This window comes from Anomaloglossus baeobatrachus, chromosome 1 (genome assembly GCF_048569485.1).
Source record: "Anomaloglossus baeobatrachus isolate aAnoBae1 chromosome 1, aAnoBae1.hap1, whole genome shotgun sequence".
Taxonomy (NCBI): Eukaryota; Metazoa; Chordata; class Amphibia; order Anura; family Aromobatidae; genus Anomaloglossus; species Anomaloglossus baeobatrachus.
The window spans coordinates 358886827-358901605 of record NC_134353.1 but is presented as its reverse complement, the minus strand read 5'-3'; the positions used below and the strand labels follow the sequence as shown (position 1 = coordinate 358901605).

Sequence of the window (14779 nt, the reverse complement as noted above, 5' to 3'; positions counted from 1 at the left end):
TATACTATGATATTCCTTTTAGCACTTCTCTATGAACCAGTTAGATATCCACTAACAAAAAGCTGCTCTCCCTTTGATTGATGACTTACGTTGTTACCTGTGAATATGTAGCTTGTATGTAAATAGCTCAAGAGACTATTTAAATTTTTACTTTCCCAGAGGAGCATTTAATGGACTGTCTCGCTAGCGATCTCGCTATGTGAAAAGTGCCCCTAAGTCTTCTTATGATGGCTTGGCACTCTCCATAATGATAAATGTTGTCCCTTAGGGGTACTTCTCACATAGCGAGATCACCGCTGAGTCACAGGTTTTGTGACGTACCAGTGACCTCATCAGCGATCTCTCTGTGTATGACACTAAGCAGCGACCTGGCCCCTGCTGTGAAATCGCTGTTCGTTACACACTGTTCTGGTTCATTTTTTGCTCGTTGGTCTTCCGCTATGCAACACACATCGATGTGTTTGACGGCGGGAGACCAACGAGCATCGACTCTGTGTAAGCAGTGTACGCTGGTAACCAGTGTAAATATCAGGTAACTAAGCAAAGCGCTTTGCTTAGTAACCCGATGTGTATCCTAGCTATGTATACAGTGAACCAGCGCTGGCAGCCTGTAAGCGGTGTACGCTGGTAACCAGGGTAAAAATCGGGTAACCAAGCAAAGTGCTTTGCTTAGTTACCCGATATTTAACCTGGTTACCAAGCGCAACATCGTTACACGAGTCGCTGGTCGCTGGTGAGATCTGACTGTTTGACAGCTCACTAGCGACTCTGTAGCGACACACCAGCGATCCTGATCAGGTCGTATTGTGATCGGAAACGCTGGTACATCGTTTAGTGAGACTACCCTTAGGCTACATTTGTATGAACAGCCACAACCTTCTGATATTGGTGTGGCTTTCAGAAGCTGAATATTTCCAATCAGATGTCATCTCAGGGCAATGTGATATATGGCTGTGGAGAACAGGGAGAAAGTGCACTCGCCTTCTCCGCAGCTGGGATTCTATTGCAAGATTGGATCACAGTTGCATGACGCTCGGCGCACACTCGCAGCAGAGCCTGGGTTGAGGGTCTTTAGCCTATCGCTTTCGATGCTCTTGCATTGGAAGGGAAGCGCAAGTGGAAACGAGGACTTAAAATCATGTTAGGAAGCCTTACTGGACCAAACAGTATTGGAAAAAAATTAATTTATCAGTGTTTGGTCAGTGTGTTATCAATGTTTGGTCAGTGTGTCATTAGTGTTTGGTCGATGTGTCATGAGTGTTTGGTCAGTGTGTCATCAGTGTTTGGTCAGTGTGTCATCAGTGTTTGGTCATTGTGTCATCAATATTTGGTCAGTGTGTCATTAGTGTTTTGGATCCGTGTATCATCAGTGTTTGTTCGAAGTGTCATCAGTGTTTGGCCAGTGTTTCATCAATCTTTAGTCAATGTGTCATCAGTGTTTGGTGAGTGTGTCACCAGTGTTTGTTCACAGTGTCATCAGTGTTTTGTTCTTGTTTCATCAATGTTTGGTCAGTGTATCATTGGTATTTGGTCTTAGGGGTACTTTGCACACGACGACATCGCAGGTGCAATGTCGGTGGGGTCATGTCGAAAGTGACGCACTTCCTGCGTCGCTCTCGACATCGTAGTGTGTAAATCCTAGATGATACGATTAATGAGCGCAAAAGCATCCTAATCGTATCATCGGTGCAGCGTCGGCGAATTCCATAATTATGCCGACGCGACGGTCCGATGTTGTTCCTCTCTCCTGCGGCAGCACACATCGCTGTGTGTGAAGTCGCAGGAGCGAGGAACATCTCCTACCGGCGTCACCGCGGCTCCCGTTGGATATGCGGAAGGAAGGAGGTGGGCGGGATGTTTACTTCCTGCTCATCTCCACTCCTATTGGCCGCCTGCCGTGTGACGTCGCTATGACGCCGCACGGCCCGCCCCCTTAATAAGGAGGCGGGTCGCTGGCCAGAGCGACGTCACAGGGCAAGATGAGTGCATGTAAAGCTGGCGTAGCGATAATTTTCGCTACGCCAGCTATCACCACATATCCCCCGGAAGAAGGAGTCACACCGAAACCTATAGGTCGGGGATCTGGGCTCCCATCTCGCATTAGGTATGTCTGGTTTGCACCTTGTACTTTCTCAGTGCCCTGTTCACATGCACTATTAAATTATGTTGGGATAAATTGTACAGGGCATTTTCTGATGCCTCAGCACTTATTTGCTCATAGGATTTGGCTTTTACAACCGTCTATGTGCTGTGCGATTTATAGTGCATTGACAAGTACCTACTGTGAGGTGAGGGCGCCATCTGTTGGTATTCACCATCTGTCTCTGTTTTTTAACTGTGTATATTTTTCTTATATTTCTATGGTTACAATAAAATTTAACTATTTTTGCAAATAAGTCGTTGTACAGTTTTCTCTTCTTTTTTCTTATATTTTCTGTATATGGCTTTATCCATATTGAGAACATGGCACGGCATTGTACGTGTATTTTGGTAATGCATATTTATCACCACATATCGCTGCTGCGACAGGGGGGGGCTATCGCACTCGGCATCGCAGCATCGGCTTGCGATGACGTAGTGTGCAAAGTATCCCTTAGTGTGTCAACAGTGTTTGGTCAGTGTCTCCTCAGTGTTTCATCAGTGTGTCCTCAGGGTTTGATCAATGTGTCATTAGTATCTGTTCAGTGTGTAATCAGTGTCTGTTCAGTGTGTCATCGGTGTCTAGTCAGAGTGTCATCAGTCTCTGATTAGTGTGTCATCTGTGTCTTATCAGTGTGTCATCAATGCCTGATCAGTGTGTCATTGATGTCTCGTCAGTGTCATCAGTGTTTGGTCTGTGTGTCATCAGTGTTTGGTTCATGTTTCATCAATGTTTGGTTAGTGTATTCTCAGTGTTTGCTCAATGTTTCATTAGTGTTTGGTCAGTGTGTCATCAGTGTATGGTCTGTGTGTTAGTTTTTACCATCAGTGTCATCGATGTTTTTAAATTACAAATCTTCTCATACTTTGCAATGTTAAGAACAGCACACAGACAGTCCACTGATACTATTCATATGCTGTCCATGATTTTCACAAACCTGTATTGTCATTTTTCATCCAAGCTGCTGGAAAAAAACGGCAATGGCTCCATGATTTTTGCAAGGATATATGGTCAGTGAAAAAACATGGAAATATGAATAGCAGCATAGATTATATTGGGTTTGTGCTGTATGGGTGAAAAATATGGATAGAGCACGAACCTAAAACACAGGCGTCTGCTTGAGAACTAAGACAGTGAGCAAAATCTTATACCCCAATCAACGTAATAATGGAAGAGCCGGATATGAAAGCAAAACTGTAGTTTAATACCAAAGAATATGGCAGCTATGTATGTAATACTGTGCTTGCAGTAATTGCTTACCTTCTCTGGTGTCCGTTCTGTCTTGTATTGAGCCATGACCATAAGGACAGAGTTCCTGGAAAGCCACTGTAAGATAAAATGGACAGAAATCATTTATCATCATTAAGAGATGATGTTATCATTAGATATATAATCACTGTTAAAGAGACTATTATTTTAATTTCTACTATGGGGCAGTCACCTTAAACTGTTCCTCTGTGGTGTGAACCGCAGTTTAGAGATTTGTATTAGATTAGACAGAGGGACATAGAAAATTTCAGTCAGAAAAATGACCTATTGACTCCTATGGGAGATTGCTGATGGCATCATCTATAATCTGTGCAGGGAGCAAAAGGAGGCATGCTGTGTCCATAATGTGTTGTCAGTGGTGTAATTCTGCACTATGTGCCTCCGGCTTTATAAAAGAGACTGTATAATATAGAGCGTAATACGCAAACTTTATTTAAACACTAATTATTTTAAATAATACATTCACTTTAAGCTACTCCTAGTATACTACTAGTATATGCCTGTTAAAGTAAAGATCATTGCTTGTGTAAGAAGATGGACATACTGCCCACCTTCCCCCTTGAAAACACAAGTATTGTTATGACGTGTATTGTGACATGCATTATTAGTGATTGGTTGTATGTTGCCTAACAGTAGGGAGAGTTAGGGTTAATGTTGGAACTAGCCCAGAGTGGGAGGGGCCAAACTGAAGGGACAGAGACAGTTTCTGGTTAGGTTAGATAGGGCACAATGTGCAGTAAAAGCAGACCCATGGTCTCACAAGTGAGCAGAGCTGCATGACGTGGGTGTCTCTGACATGAGAGGAGACCGAGACAGTGGATAGTGTGAGCCTGAGTAAAGGGGAAGAAAATCTGACAGAAGGACAGAGTGGTCTACTGCAGAGGGGTCCTGGGACAGGACGCCTAGCACATAGCCCCAAGTTTATAACTCAGAAAGGCAATAGGCCAGGATAGAACAGAGAATGTGAGATGAAGAGAGTTCCCTGGGCGTCAGAAATAGAGAAAGTAAGGACCAGCCATATTGGCAAACTAATTTCTTTAAGAGGGAAGAAGACATGTGACCGTGGGTTGAGAATAGGACTTTCACTAACTGCACTGTAGTATCGAGCTGGGTTGTGGTGCAGGCAGGCAAATCAGTGGAAACAGAGTTCAAGAAAATAAAAAAAAAAAAAAAGGAATTGAGACTGTGTGTGGAATTCGCTGTATCATGAAAGAAACATTCTGTGAACCTGCGATCTACTGTACATAATCCCCACCAAGTTATTGTTTAGTAAAAAGCTTATCTTTGAGCAGTGGTCTCTCTCATTGAACTGTTCGACATCCAGTCCTTGCCAGCCGAAGTCACCGGCATCATGCTGTCTGCAAGGGCGTAGCACCCCCACAGTCCACACACCCAGCCACCCCCATCTTCATGTAATATGTCAGGGAATAAGAGACAACTACCTTGCCCACAGCTACTGCCCAATTCCATGTTACACTTGGACTATTGGTGAACCCAGAATATTACTGATCTTCTACATAACTTGGTTAGCAATTCATTTAAATGTAAGTATTGGTACTAGCTTATAGTGACATAGGGTAACATAAGATTTGAGACACATTCTGGTTGAATAATTCCAAAAATTTCAATAAGTTCAATGATGTTTAATGTCTTTACATTCTCCTTACCACTAGATTCTTGTGGGCACAGCTCACAAGGATCACCCCAGCCTTCACCGGGCATCGTGCTGCAACAGCACCTTGCTTTTGTGGTGTTAAACGCTTTAGGAACGGAGCATTTGCCATTATCAAATCGAGTAAAGCAGAAACTTTGACGGGTGTCTGGTAAGAAACACAGATAGCTCAGTAACTTTTTTTTTACATTCAAGCAGGTTTGAAAGGTAGAATTGCTATATGACATGTTATGATAATCTATGGAAAATATAAAATAAGACAAGTAATATATAAGTATATTCTTTATATTACAAGAACTGTAACATCCATTATATTGCAACATCTATATATATTGCAACATCTATAAATATATGTTGGGACTTCATACATAAAGAGAAATGACTGCAAAATCTATGTAATGCACTATAACTTCTACATTATCACTACTATATTATTATTATTATTATTATTATTATTATATTATTAGCAATAGTAGTAATAACAATAATAATATTAATAATATAAAAGTTATTACATTACATACATATTGTAATCTTTACAATTTTTTCATGTGTGAAGTTGCAAAATATGATAACAATAATAATAAATAATAAAGTATAATTATTAATACTTATTAATAGCATTACATATTCTTACTAATTATTAATACAATATTATTCATTATTATTAATTATACAAAAGTATATTATTTTAAATTTAAATTATATTTACAATTTTCATATTATATTTACAAATATTGAATATGCCACAGTAGTAGTCAAATAAAATGATACCTTCATATCTGTGATCCGATGTCTAAAGGTGGCGTCCCACACAGCGACGGCGACAACGACGTCGCTGCTACGTCACCATTTTCTGTGACTTAGCCTATGCTAAGCCATTAATTTCTTACTAAATCTTTATAGAGCCGTAGCTTTATTTTTCTGATGCAGAAAGCTCTGAACCGAGATCCAAACAAATATTTAAAATATAACCTTATGTCTGTGATTGCAAATACAAGAGGAAGTATAGGAGCTTACTGCACACTATTTATACAATAAATTTAAAGGGGTTGTCTAGGCGAAATTATTATTTTACCGGTGGCCTAGAATATTAAAAAAAACAACAAATAAAGCTATATACACGTATTGGCACTTTCCAAAATCCTGAACAGCCTGCTCCAAATCTGTGTTAACACCAGAAGTGGGACATCACCTTTCAAGCAACAGCAGAACCACAGTGGCCTGTGATTGGCTAGAAACTCAGGGAATTCAGCAGCATATCATCAGTGACATCAGTGATGACGCGCTGCTGAAGTCACCTAACTGTGACAGCCAATCACAAGTAGCAGCAGTCTTGGTAATGTGTCCCTTCCGGTGTAAAAACAGACCATGGAGCGGCCACGTAAATGCCGGTAGGTGAGTATTGCTGTTTTTTAATATACCAAGCCACAGGTAAAATTTTAGTTTTGGCTGGACAACCCAGTATGCAATATGTAAGAGGACTTACCAAAGCAACGACGGCCATTGTCTGAAAGGACAAATCCTGGAGGACATACGCATTGGAAGCTTCCAGGGGTGTTAGTGCAAGACCCAAAGAGGCAGATGTTTGGCTCATCATCACATTCATTAATGTCTGGAGGAGACAGATTTAGAAAGCAAGAGTTCGTTACTATCCATTCTATCATATCACACACCCCATGTCATGGTATATTTCTGTATTATGTACTTACCAATACAGTTGTCATTTTGTACAGCATATCCTGGAGGACAAATGCAGCGGAAAGACCCTTCCAGATTCTGGCAGGTGCCAGGAGCACAGGTTCCAGGCAAGCTGATGCACTCATTTATATCTGAAAACAATGCAGAAAATGGACATGGCTTACACCAACATCCTCTACAACATTTTATGCCAAGTGATAAGGTGAAACTTCACATATTCTGGGATTTTCAACTTGTAAATACATAGTTATTGTCCTCCGTTATTTAGCAACATGTCTGTACTCTGTAAACCATTGGACTGTATGCACAAATTTTATACATAATATTTGAGACTATGGTCCCGTTAATCTTAAAATTAAAATATTTTTAATTTTTTTAAGATTCCTACTAATATCTCTTTATTGACAATCCTTCATCATCCTGCAAGATCAATCTATGGAGTGACAGATGGACATATGGAATATGAAAATGAAGAGATCTGTAGAGGGCCTTTCTACTAGAAAAGGTAAACAAGTCCTCAGATTAAGGTCCAATGTGTAAAATAAGGCACAGGAAGCACTGTCATGAATGTTGTTGTAGGGTACTATGTATTCATTATTATAGGCTTAAGGCCGCTTTACACGCTGCGATATCGTGACCGATATTGCTAGCGTGCATACCCGCCCCCATCGGTTGTACGACACAGGCAAATCACTGCCCGTGGCGAACAACATCACGCGGACCCGTCACACTACTTACCTGTCCGGCGACGTCGCTGTGACCGGCGAACCGCCTCCTTTCTAAGTGGGCGGTTCCTTTGGCGTCACAGCGATGTCACAGCAGCGTCACCGAACCGCCGCCCAATAGAAGCGGAGGGGCAGAGATGAGAGGGATGTAACATCCTGCCCACCTTCTTCCTTCCTCATTGCGGGCTTCCGCAGGTAAGGTGAGGTTCCTCGTTCCTGCGGTGTCACACATGGCGATGTGTGCTGCCGCAGGAGCGACAAACTACTTCGTACACCGAGCAGCAGCGATATTCGAGAATAGGGGGGCATGTCACCGATGAGCGATTTTGACCGTTTTTGCGACGATTCAAAATTGCTCATAGGTGTCACACGCAAAGACATCGCTAAAGCGACCAGATGTGCGTCACAAATTCCGTGACCCCAACGAGATCGCTTGAGTGATGTCGCAGCGTGTAAAGCGACCTATAGGCAATGGTCACATTTTTGTGTGTTTTGTTTTGTCATGAAAGACACAGCATTTTACTGTTGATGCAAAAAGAATGAGATTCTCATGCACTCATTGCTTTTATATATATACTGTATATATATATATATATATTATATATAAAATTATATATATATATATATATATAAACAAAAAATCATATTTTATTCAACGTTCTTCCTGCCAACACATCAGGTTTTCCGCTGCGAATCCTGAAGATGTGTCTCTGTGTCTGTGTCTCCATTATGGTGGCATTTTCATTAATACTTTTAATGGATCATTTTGGTGTCTAAACAATGTGAAGTGACAGGCACATCATTGTAAGTTAGGGTATGTAAAGTAATGCCCTTTAGCTGTGACTATTACATAGCCTATAAAACCGACAAGAAAAACAGCCAAAATCCAATAAAATATATATTCCTTTATTAATAATGTAATTAAAACAGCAATTTATATGCAAGGTTAATGATGACAGGAGGGACCCACAACACAGTACAATTATGTATAAAAATAAATAAGAAATGTAATTACATGAAAAGGCCACCAGATGGCAGCAAGAGCCCAAAGCAGGCGAGCACACATGGAAAAATGCCACAGAATAAATATATATATATATATATATATAAAGTGCAAATGCTATAAATTATACATAAAGTGCACAACAGTAATAATAAAGTGTATAATAGTGAAAAAGTGCACTATAATTAGTAGTACTATGGCAGACAGTTCCATGTGAGGTCACATGCAAAGAGCATTAAGATAGCCACCTGGGGTAAATCCACAATGCTAAGTCAAAGTTGGACTATATAAAAGTGCAATGTGCAAGCAAACAAATGTAAATACATTGAATTAAATGGATATACCTGAAGCCATGTGGACCGTGTATAGGGAGCCTCCAAACCACCCTACACGTGTTTCGGCGTACCTTCGTCAGGGGAATGTGTATTGAGACAGCTGGTGTAGTCTCCTTTTAAACAATGAACAGCCTATCAGCTGTTTAGGGCAATCCCCACCGCAATCACTATAGGGCGCATGCGCGGGTGAGGGAAAGGAAGCCGTCATCCGACCGAGGACGTCATCCAGAGGCGGGGAGGTATTTACATTTGTTTGCTTGCACATTGCACTTTTATATAGTCCAACTTTGACTTAGCATTGTGGATTTACCCCAGGTAGCTATCTTGATGCTCTTTGCATGTGACCTCACATGGAACTGTCTGCCATAGTACTACTAATTATAGTGCACTTTTTCACTATTATACACTTTATTATTACTGTTGTGCACTTTATGTATAATTTATAGCATTTGCACTTTATATATATATTTATTTATTCTGTGGCATTTTTTCATGTGTGCTCGCCTGCTTTGGGCTCTTGCTGCCATCTGGTGGCCTTTTCATGTAATTACATTTCTTATTTATTTTTATACATAATTGTACTGTGTTGTGGGTCCCTCCTGTCATCATTAACCTTGCATATAAATTGCTGTTTTAAATACATTATTAATAAAGGAATATATATTTTATTGGATTTTGGCTGTTTTTCTTGTCGGTTTTATATTTATATGAATAGCCTATTTATTGGAGTAGGGGTGTATTTAATATATTTATATAGTGATAGTTTTTTTTAAATACACTATATTATACCCCCCACCTTGGCATTAATCTGTTTAGCTATTACATAGCCTAGAGTTCATCATGTTCATCATTTGGAAAGTGAAGAAATGTGATGTGAAAGCTTTTAGTGCATATAGGATTTGTCCAGACACTTACCCACACAGTTCTTTCCGTCAGGAGTTATCTCATAGCCTTCCTGGCAGAGACATTGGAAGGAACCGACATTGTTGATGCATTGACCATTTCTGCAAACTTGTCCCGCAAGAGAGAAGCACTCATCTATGTCTGCAAGGGTAAAGATCCAATGGTGGGTCAGTATTAAAACAAAAGGACACTGCTGCCATCTAGTGGTGGAGTTACATAACAATACACCCTGTTTTGTTTTTTTTTGCAAACTCAATATCCAAAACAATTGGATAAGTATTTTTTTATGAATAATTAACCCTTACATTGCTGAAGTGTCGCCTTACCCATGCAGTCGTTGTTGTGCGTTAGTTCAAAGCCAGGGAAGCAAAGGCAGTTATAGGATCCAACAGTGTTCTTGCAGGTACCATTGCCGCAAGGCTGACGGTCGCACTCATCAATGTCTAAAATGTAGAAATGCATAAAACTCATGATCAATCCATGGGAAACACATAAAAACACTTGGAAACACTATAAAAGACAGAAGTCCCTCACCCATGCACATGGTTTGGTCAGCACTCGCTTTGAAGCCATTGTGACAGATACATATGTAGCTTCCAGTTGTGTCCACGCAGGTTCCATGGCTGCAGACATTGGGAATTTCATTACATTCGTTACGACCTGCAGAAAAAGAGGACATTTTTACATATCGTTAGGATAAGATATTAACATTTTGTAAAATGTACAGTAAATAGTGTGTATGTGAATATATACTAACCAACACAAGCACCACTGGGGGACAGCTTGTACCCACTGGAACATTCGCAGCGGTATGAGCCCGGGATGTTAATGCAATCTGCATTGATCTGGCATAGGTTCTCCCCACTGCTGCACTCGTCAATATCTGTCCCCGGCCAAAGAAAATCAAAACGTTCATACTCATAGTGGATGGCGGTAAACATTTCCGTAATACTATGCAAATTAAAATGGTTTCTGCTTGTACGAATAAAGCAAGTAGATAGTGATGTTACATTTTAGTTTTTATAACATAAATCAATAGTAATGAATATTAACATCGGCACAAATAATTCTCCAAGGGAATGTATAGATGTGATGCTTTATTATTCCCAGACTGACAACGGATACAGATGCATAACCAATGTTTTAACCAAACAGTTATGTTCAAGGTCATCTGTTTAGGGGATTGTCGGCATATAGAGGTAAGGGCGGATGGCGGCGTGACACAATCTATTATTGTTATTCTTCTGGGCACGTTCCTTTCACTGGCAGGCAGGGCAAACTTTCTGATTAGCTATAAATCAATAGTACACATGAAAATAACCAACTTTTTAATATATCTTATCAGACAAATCTGCTTTTTTCTCCGTATGGACTGATCTTTCGCTCTCAATTTATGAGTAAAATCTATCATCCATGAAGAGAGATCTTCCCATTACTGAGATAGAAGATGGTGACTGTTGGTGCTTTTAAAATACTATGGATAGAGGAGCTAGTGGCTGATCAAGTTGTCATGACGATAGTTACATTCCTCCATAGAACTTTATAGGCACCAACTGTCCTATCCTATGTCAGTAATGGGAAAATATGTATACTATTCCCTGAACTACCTGTAAGTTGAGAATTTTGAGAATAAAAGATAAGTCCTGGAGGAGAAAAAAAATACATTTCTCTAATGAGATGTGTTCCAATGTTGTAATATTAAGTTATGAAAAAAATAATTAAAATGACAGTTACTTTTTAAGTTCTCCATACATGTTAGAGTAAAGTCAGCCAATGTAGTCAATATCGGGGAGTTTGGCTGACAGACTAATGTATAGGAGCCTTCTGACTCTCCCCTGACAGATGATTTTCAGTATATTTAGATGCCCAAGCCCTTTGTTCTCTGGGAGATAAGGCGCCACCTTGGCTCTCTGGCAGCTGCTTTCCCATTCACCCCAATGATAAACCATGTACATTCAGATGAGTTAATGTGTATAGATTAGGGTTGCCAACCGTCCAAAAATGTCTGGACACAGTGTAAAAATAGAGCACTTTTTGCCCTTTCCATTTTTGATGCAGAAGATGCTGATTTGTGCAGATGATTCTGACTTTAAGTATCATCATCTCACAGTTTACAGTAAAGGCAGCTGATGTCTTTATATCACAATTACAGGCTATTGATTGTAACTTATAATCATAATGATGTATTATGGTTTTACAATGTGCCAATAAAAATATTGTCTGTCCATGATGTTTGATAAGCTGTCCAGAAAAATAAAAAGCTTAGAAAGAGTCCGAGCAAACCTTCACAGATGAGAAGAATGTTATTGTAGCTGAATCCCATTGGGCATTCACAGCGGAAGCTTCCAATCTGGTTTATGCAGACTCCATTGGTGCAAATGGCTGGGATTTCACTGCACTCATCAATATCTGTATAATAAATGCATAAAAATAATACACATAATCATAATAATAATAAATATGATAATACTAGCATTACAAATAATAATGTTACAATTAATACTACTACTACAAATAAAAAGAATAAAAGAGTGACTATTAATAATAATGATAATATAACATTTGATAATAATAGTAATAATGATAATACATATACTATTACTGCTACTAGCAATAATACATATTATAATACTACTAATAATAATAATAGTATTGATAATATTACTCATGGCTACTAATACTACTAATTCATATAATACACTATAATACTACTTATAAAACATGACAATAATACTCCTTCTAATAATTATAATATTATTAATATTATTATTATTATTATTATTATTAATAATAAAAATACAACATATGATAATAGTAAAAATAGTGCATATACTACTATTAGTAGTAATACATATGATAATACTACTATTAATACATATACTACTACTATTACCACTAATAATACTAATACATATATTATTATTATTATTATTATTATTATTATTATTAATAATAAAATTCATAATAATAGTATTGATAATGTTACTACAATTAATAATACATATAATACTACTATTACATGAAGTAATAATAATACTAGTATACTACTAATACTACTGTAGTACTAATCATACGTATGGTATTAATATTAATAATATTATTGATATTACAATTACTACTACTGCTAATGCAAATTATATTATTGATACTACTAATAAAATATATAACAATACTACTACTAATAATACATATGGTAATAATAATACTAATAATAGTATTGAGACTACTATAACAACTGCTACTAATAATACTAATAAACATATAAAAATACTGCTACTAATAATACATGTAATAATACTAATAAACATATTACAATACTGATAATAATACTAACACTAATAACACCAATAATAATAATAATAATAATAATAATAATAATAATAATAATAAATATATAACAATACTGCTACTAATAATAATACGTTGTGAGACTGTGACCGGGGTTATCTATGACGGCCGGTATGTCTCGCCCCGGTTGTGCTCACTCCATGATAGAAAGTAAATCCACTCTAGGGTTAATGCTGTTTCCCTACAGGCTGAAGGAAGGGTTAAATAGAATCAGGAACGAGGGCAGGTGTGCCGGGTGTGAGGGAGTGAACAGAACTCCCTGAGTTTTTTGCTGGAGAGGCACATGTATTGTGTTATGGACTTTTGTTTGGACATTAAAACCGTGTGCTGTGAACCTTAATGCCTGGATCCCGTGTCTTCTGCTGCGCAGCCGACCGTGCTACCTCACATATGGTGGAGAATCGGCGGGCATGACAGCCGGTGAGGTGTAGCATCCATCCCTGGTGACCCAGCTGCGCATGTCCTGGATTCGAGCGGCTATACTACAGCTCAAACCCGGCGACGCCATGGAGGACATACTAAAGCATTTGGCTCAGGCTAATGCACAGCAGCAACAGACCAATGCACACCTGCTCCAATCCTTGCAAGTGCAGGAAAAAAAACTCCAAGAACAGATGGATCAGGCCAATGCACGTCAGCAGCAATCCTTGCAAGTGCAGGACAAAAGGCACCAAGAACAGATGGAGCAGGCCAATGCACGTCAGCAGCAAGCCTTGCAATTGCAGGAAAAAAGGCACCAAGAACAGATGGTTCTCCTGGCCAAGTCGATCCGTGCCGGACCGGCAGCAACAACCCCGGGACCGGGTGACGACGGCAGCGTCCGGAAAGCGGTGAGACAAGCGTTGCAAAAGATGACCCCGGGTGATGATGTGGAAGCGTTCCTGGCGGTGTTTGAGCGGGTGGCCGAGCGGGAAAAGCTGCCGACCCCGCAGTGGGCTGAGGTATTGTCGCCCTATCTGACGAGGGAACCCCAAAAAGCGTACCTGGACCTCTGTGCCGAGGACGCCATTGACTATGTGACCCTGAAAGCCGAAATACTGGCTCGGTTGGGGGTGAATACCTATGTACGGGCTCAGCGGGTAAATCAGTCGTTCTATGAGGAAGCCAAACCCGTACGCTCCCAGGCCTATGACTTGTTGCATCTTGTAAAAAAGTGGTTGCAGCCTGACACTCTGAGCCCGGCGCAAATGGTGGAAAGGGTAGTAGTGGATCGTTTTGTGCGCACTTTACCCGTCACCGTTCAACGGTGGGTCGGACAGGGTGACCCGAGTACCCTGGACCAATTAGTGTCCCTGGTAGAGCGGCATGTGGCTACGCAGGACTTGATACGGGACACTGAGACTTTGCGTACCGCCCGTCGGTCCGGCCCCTCCAAGCCTAGGGCCAAGGACCCACCGCTGACAACGGTACAAGAGTCCCCTACCGTCCCGTCTGAGGCCGCGGCCGCCATTCCTGAGGTCCGGAAGGTTCTGTACCCTAAACGACAACCTGTCAAGGGGGTTTCCGTCCCCATTAGATGTTGGCGGTGCCAGCGGGTGGGACATATGGAAGCCCAGTGTCCACTCACCACGGAGCCCATGGATTGTGGGGTTACCCGGCGGGGTTCAATGTATGCTCAGGTGGTGTGTACCGCTGACCTGGTCTCCCCAGAGACGGAGCCCCACTTGTGCCAAATACAGGTGA

General features: G+C 40.3%; 1 protein-coding gene across 1 annotated transcript in view; it reads right to left on the bottom strand.

Annotated features, from left to right (window-relative positions):
• Positions 1 to 14779, bottom strand: part of LOC142314091 (fibrillin-2-like) — a 272627-nt gene that overhangs the window by 17691 nt on the left and 240157 nt on the right. Inside the window, exons 42-50 of the mRNA XM_075352444.1 lie at positions 12032 to 12157; positions 10506 to 10631; positions 10283 to 10408; positions 10075 to 10191; positions 9761 to 9889; positions 6794 to 6913; positions 6571 to 6696; positions 5077 to 5229; positions 3401 to 3466 (exon numbers count right to left, since the gene is read on the bottom strand). Of these exons, the coding sequence (XP_075208559.1) occupies positions 3401 to 3466; positions 5077 to 5229; positions 6571 to 6696; positions 6794 to 6913; positions 9761 to 9889; positions 10075 to 10191; positions 10283 to 10408; positions 10506 to 10631; positions 12032 to 12157 (1089 nt within the window). The remainder of the gene's footprint in view (positions 1 to 3400; positions 3467 to 5076; positions 5230 to 6570; positions 6697 to 6793; positions 6914 to 9760; positions 9890 to 10074; positions 10192 to 10282; positions 10409 to 10505; positions 10632 to 12031; positions 12158 to 14779) is intronic.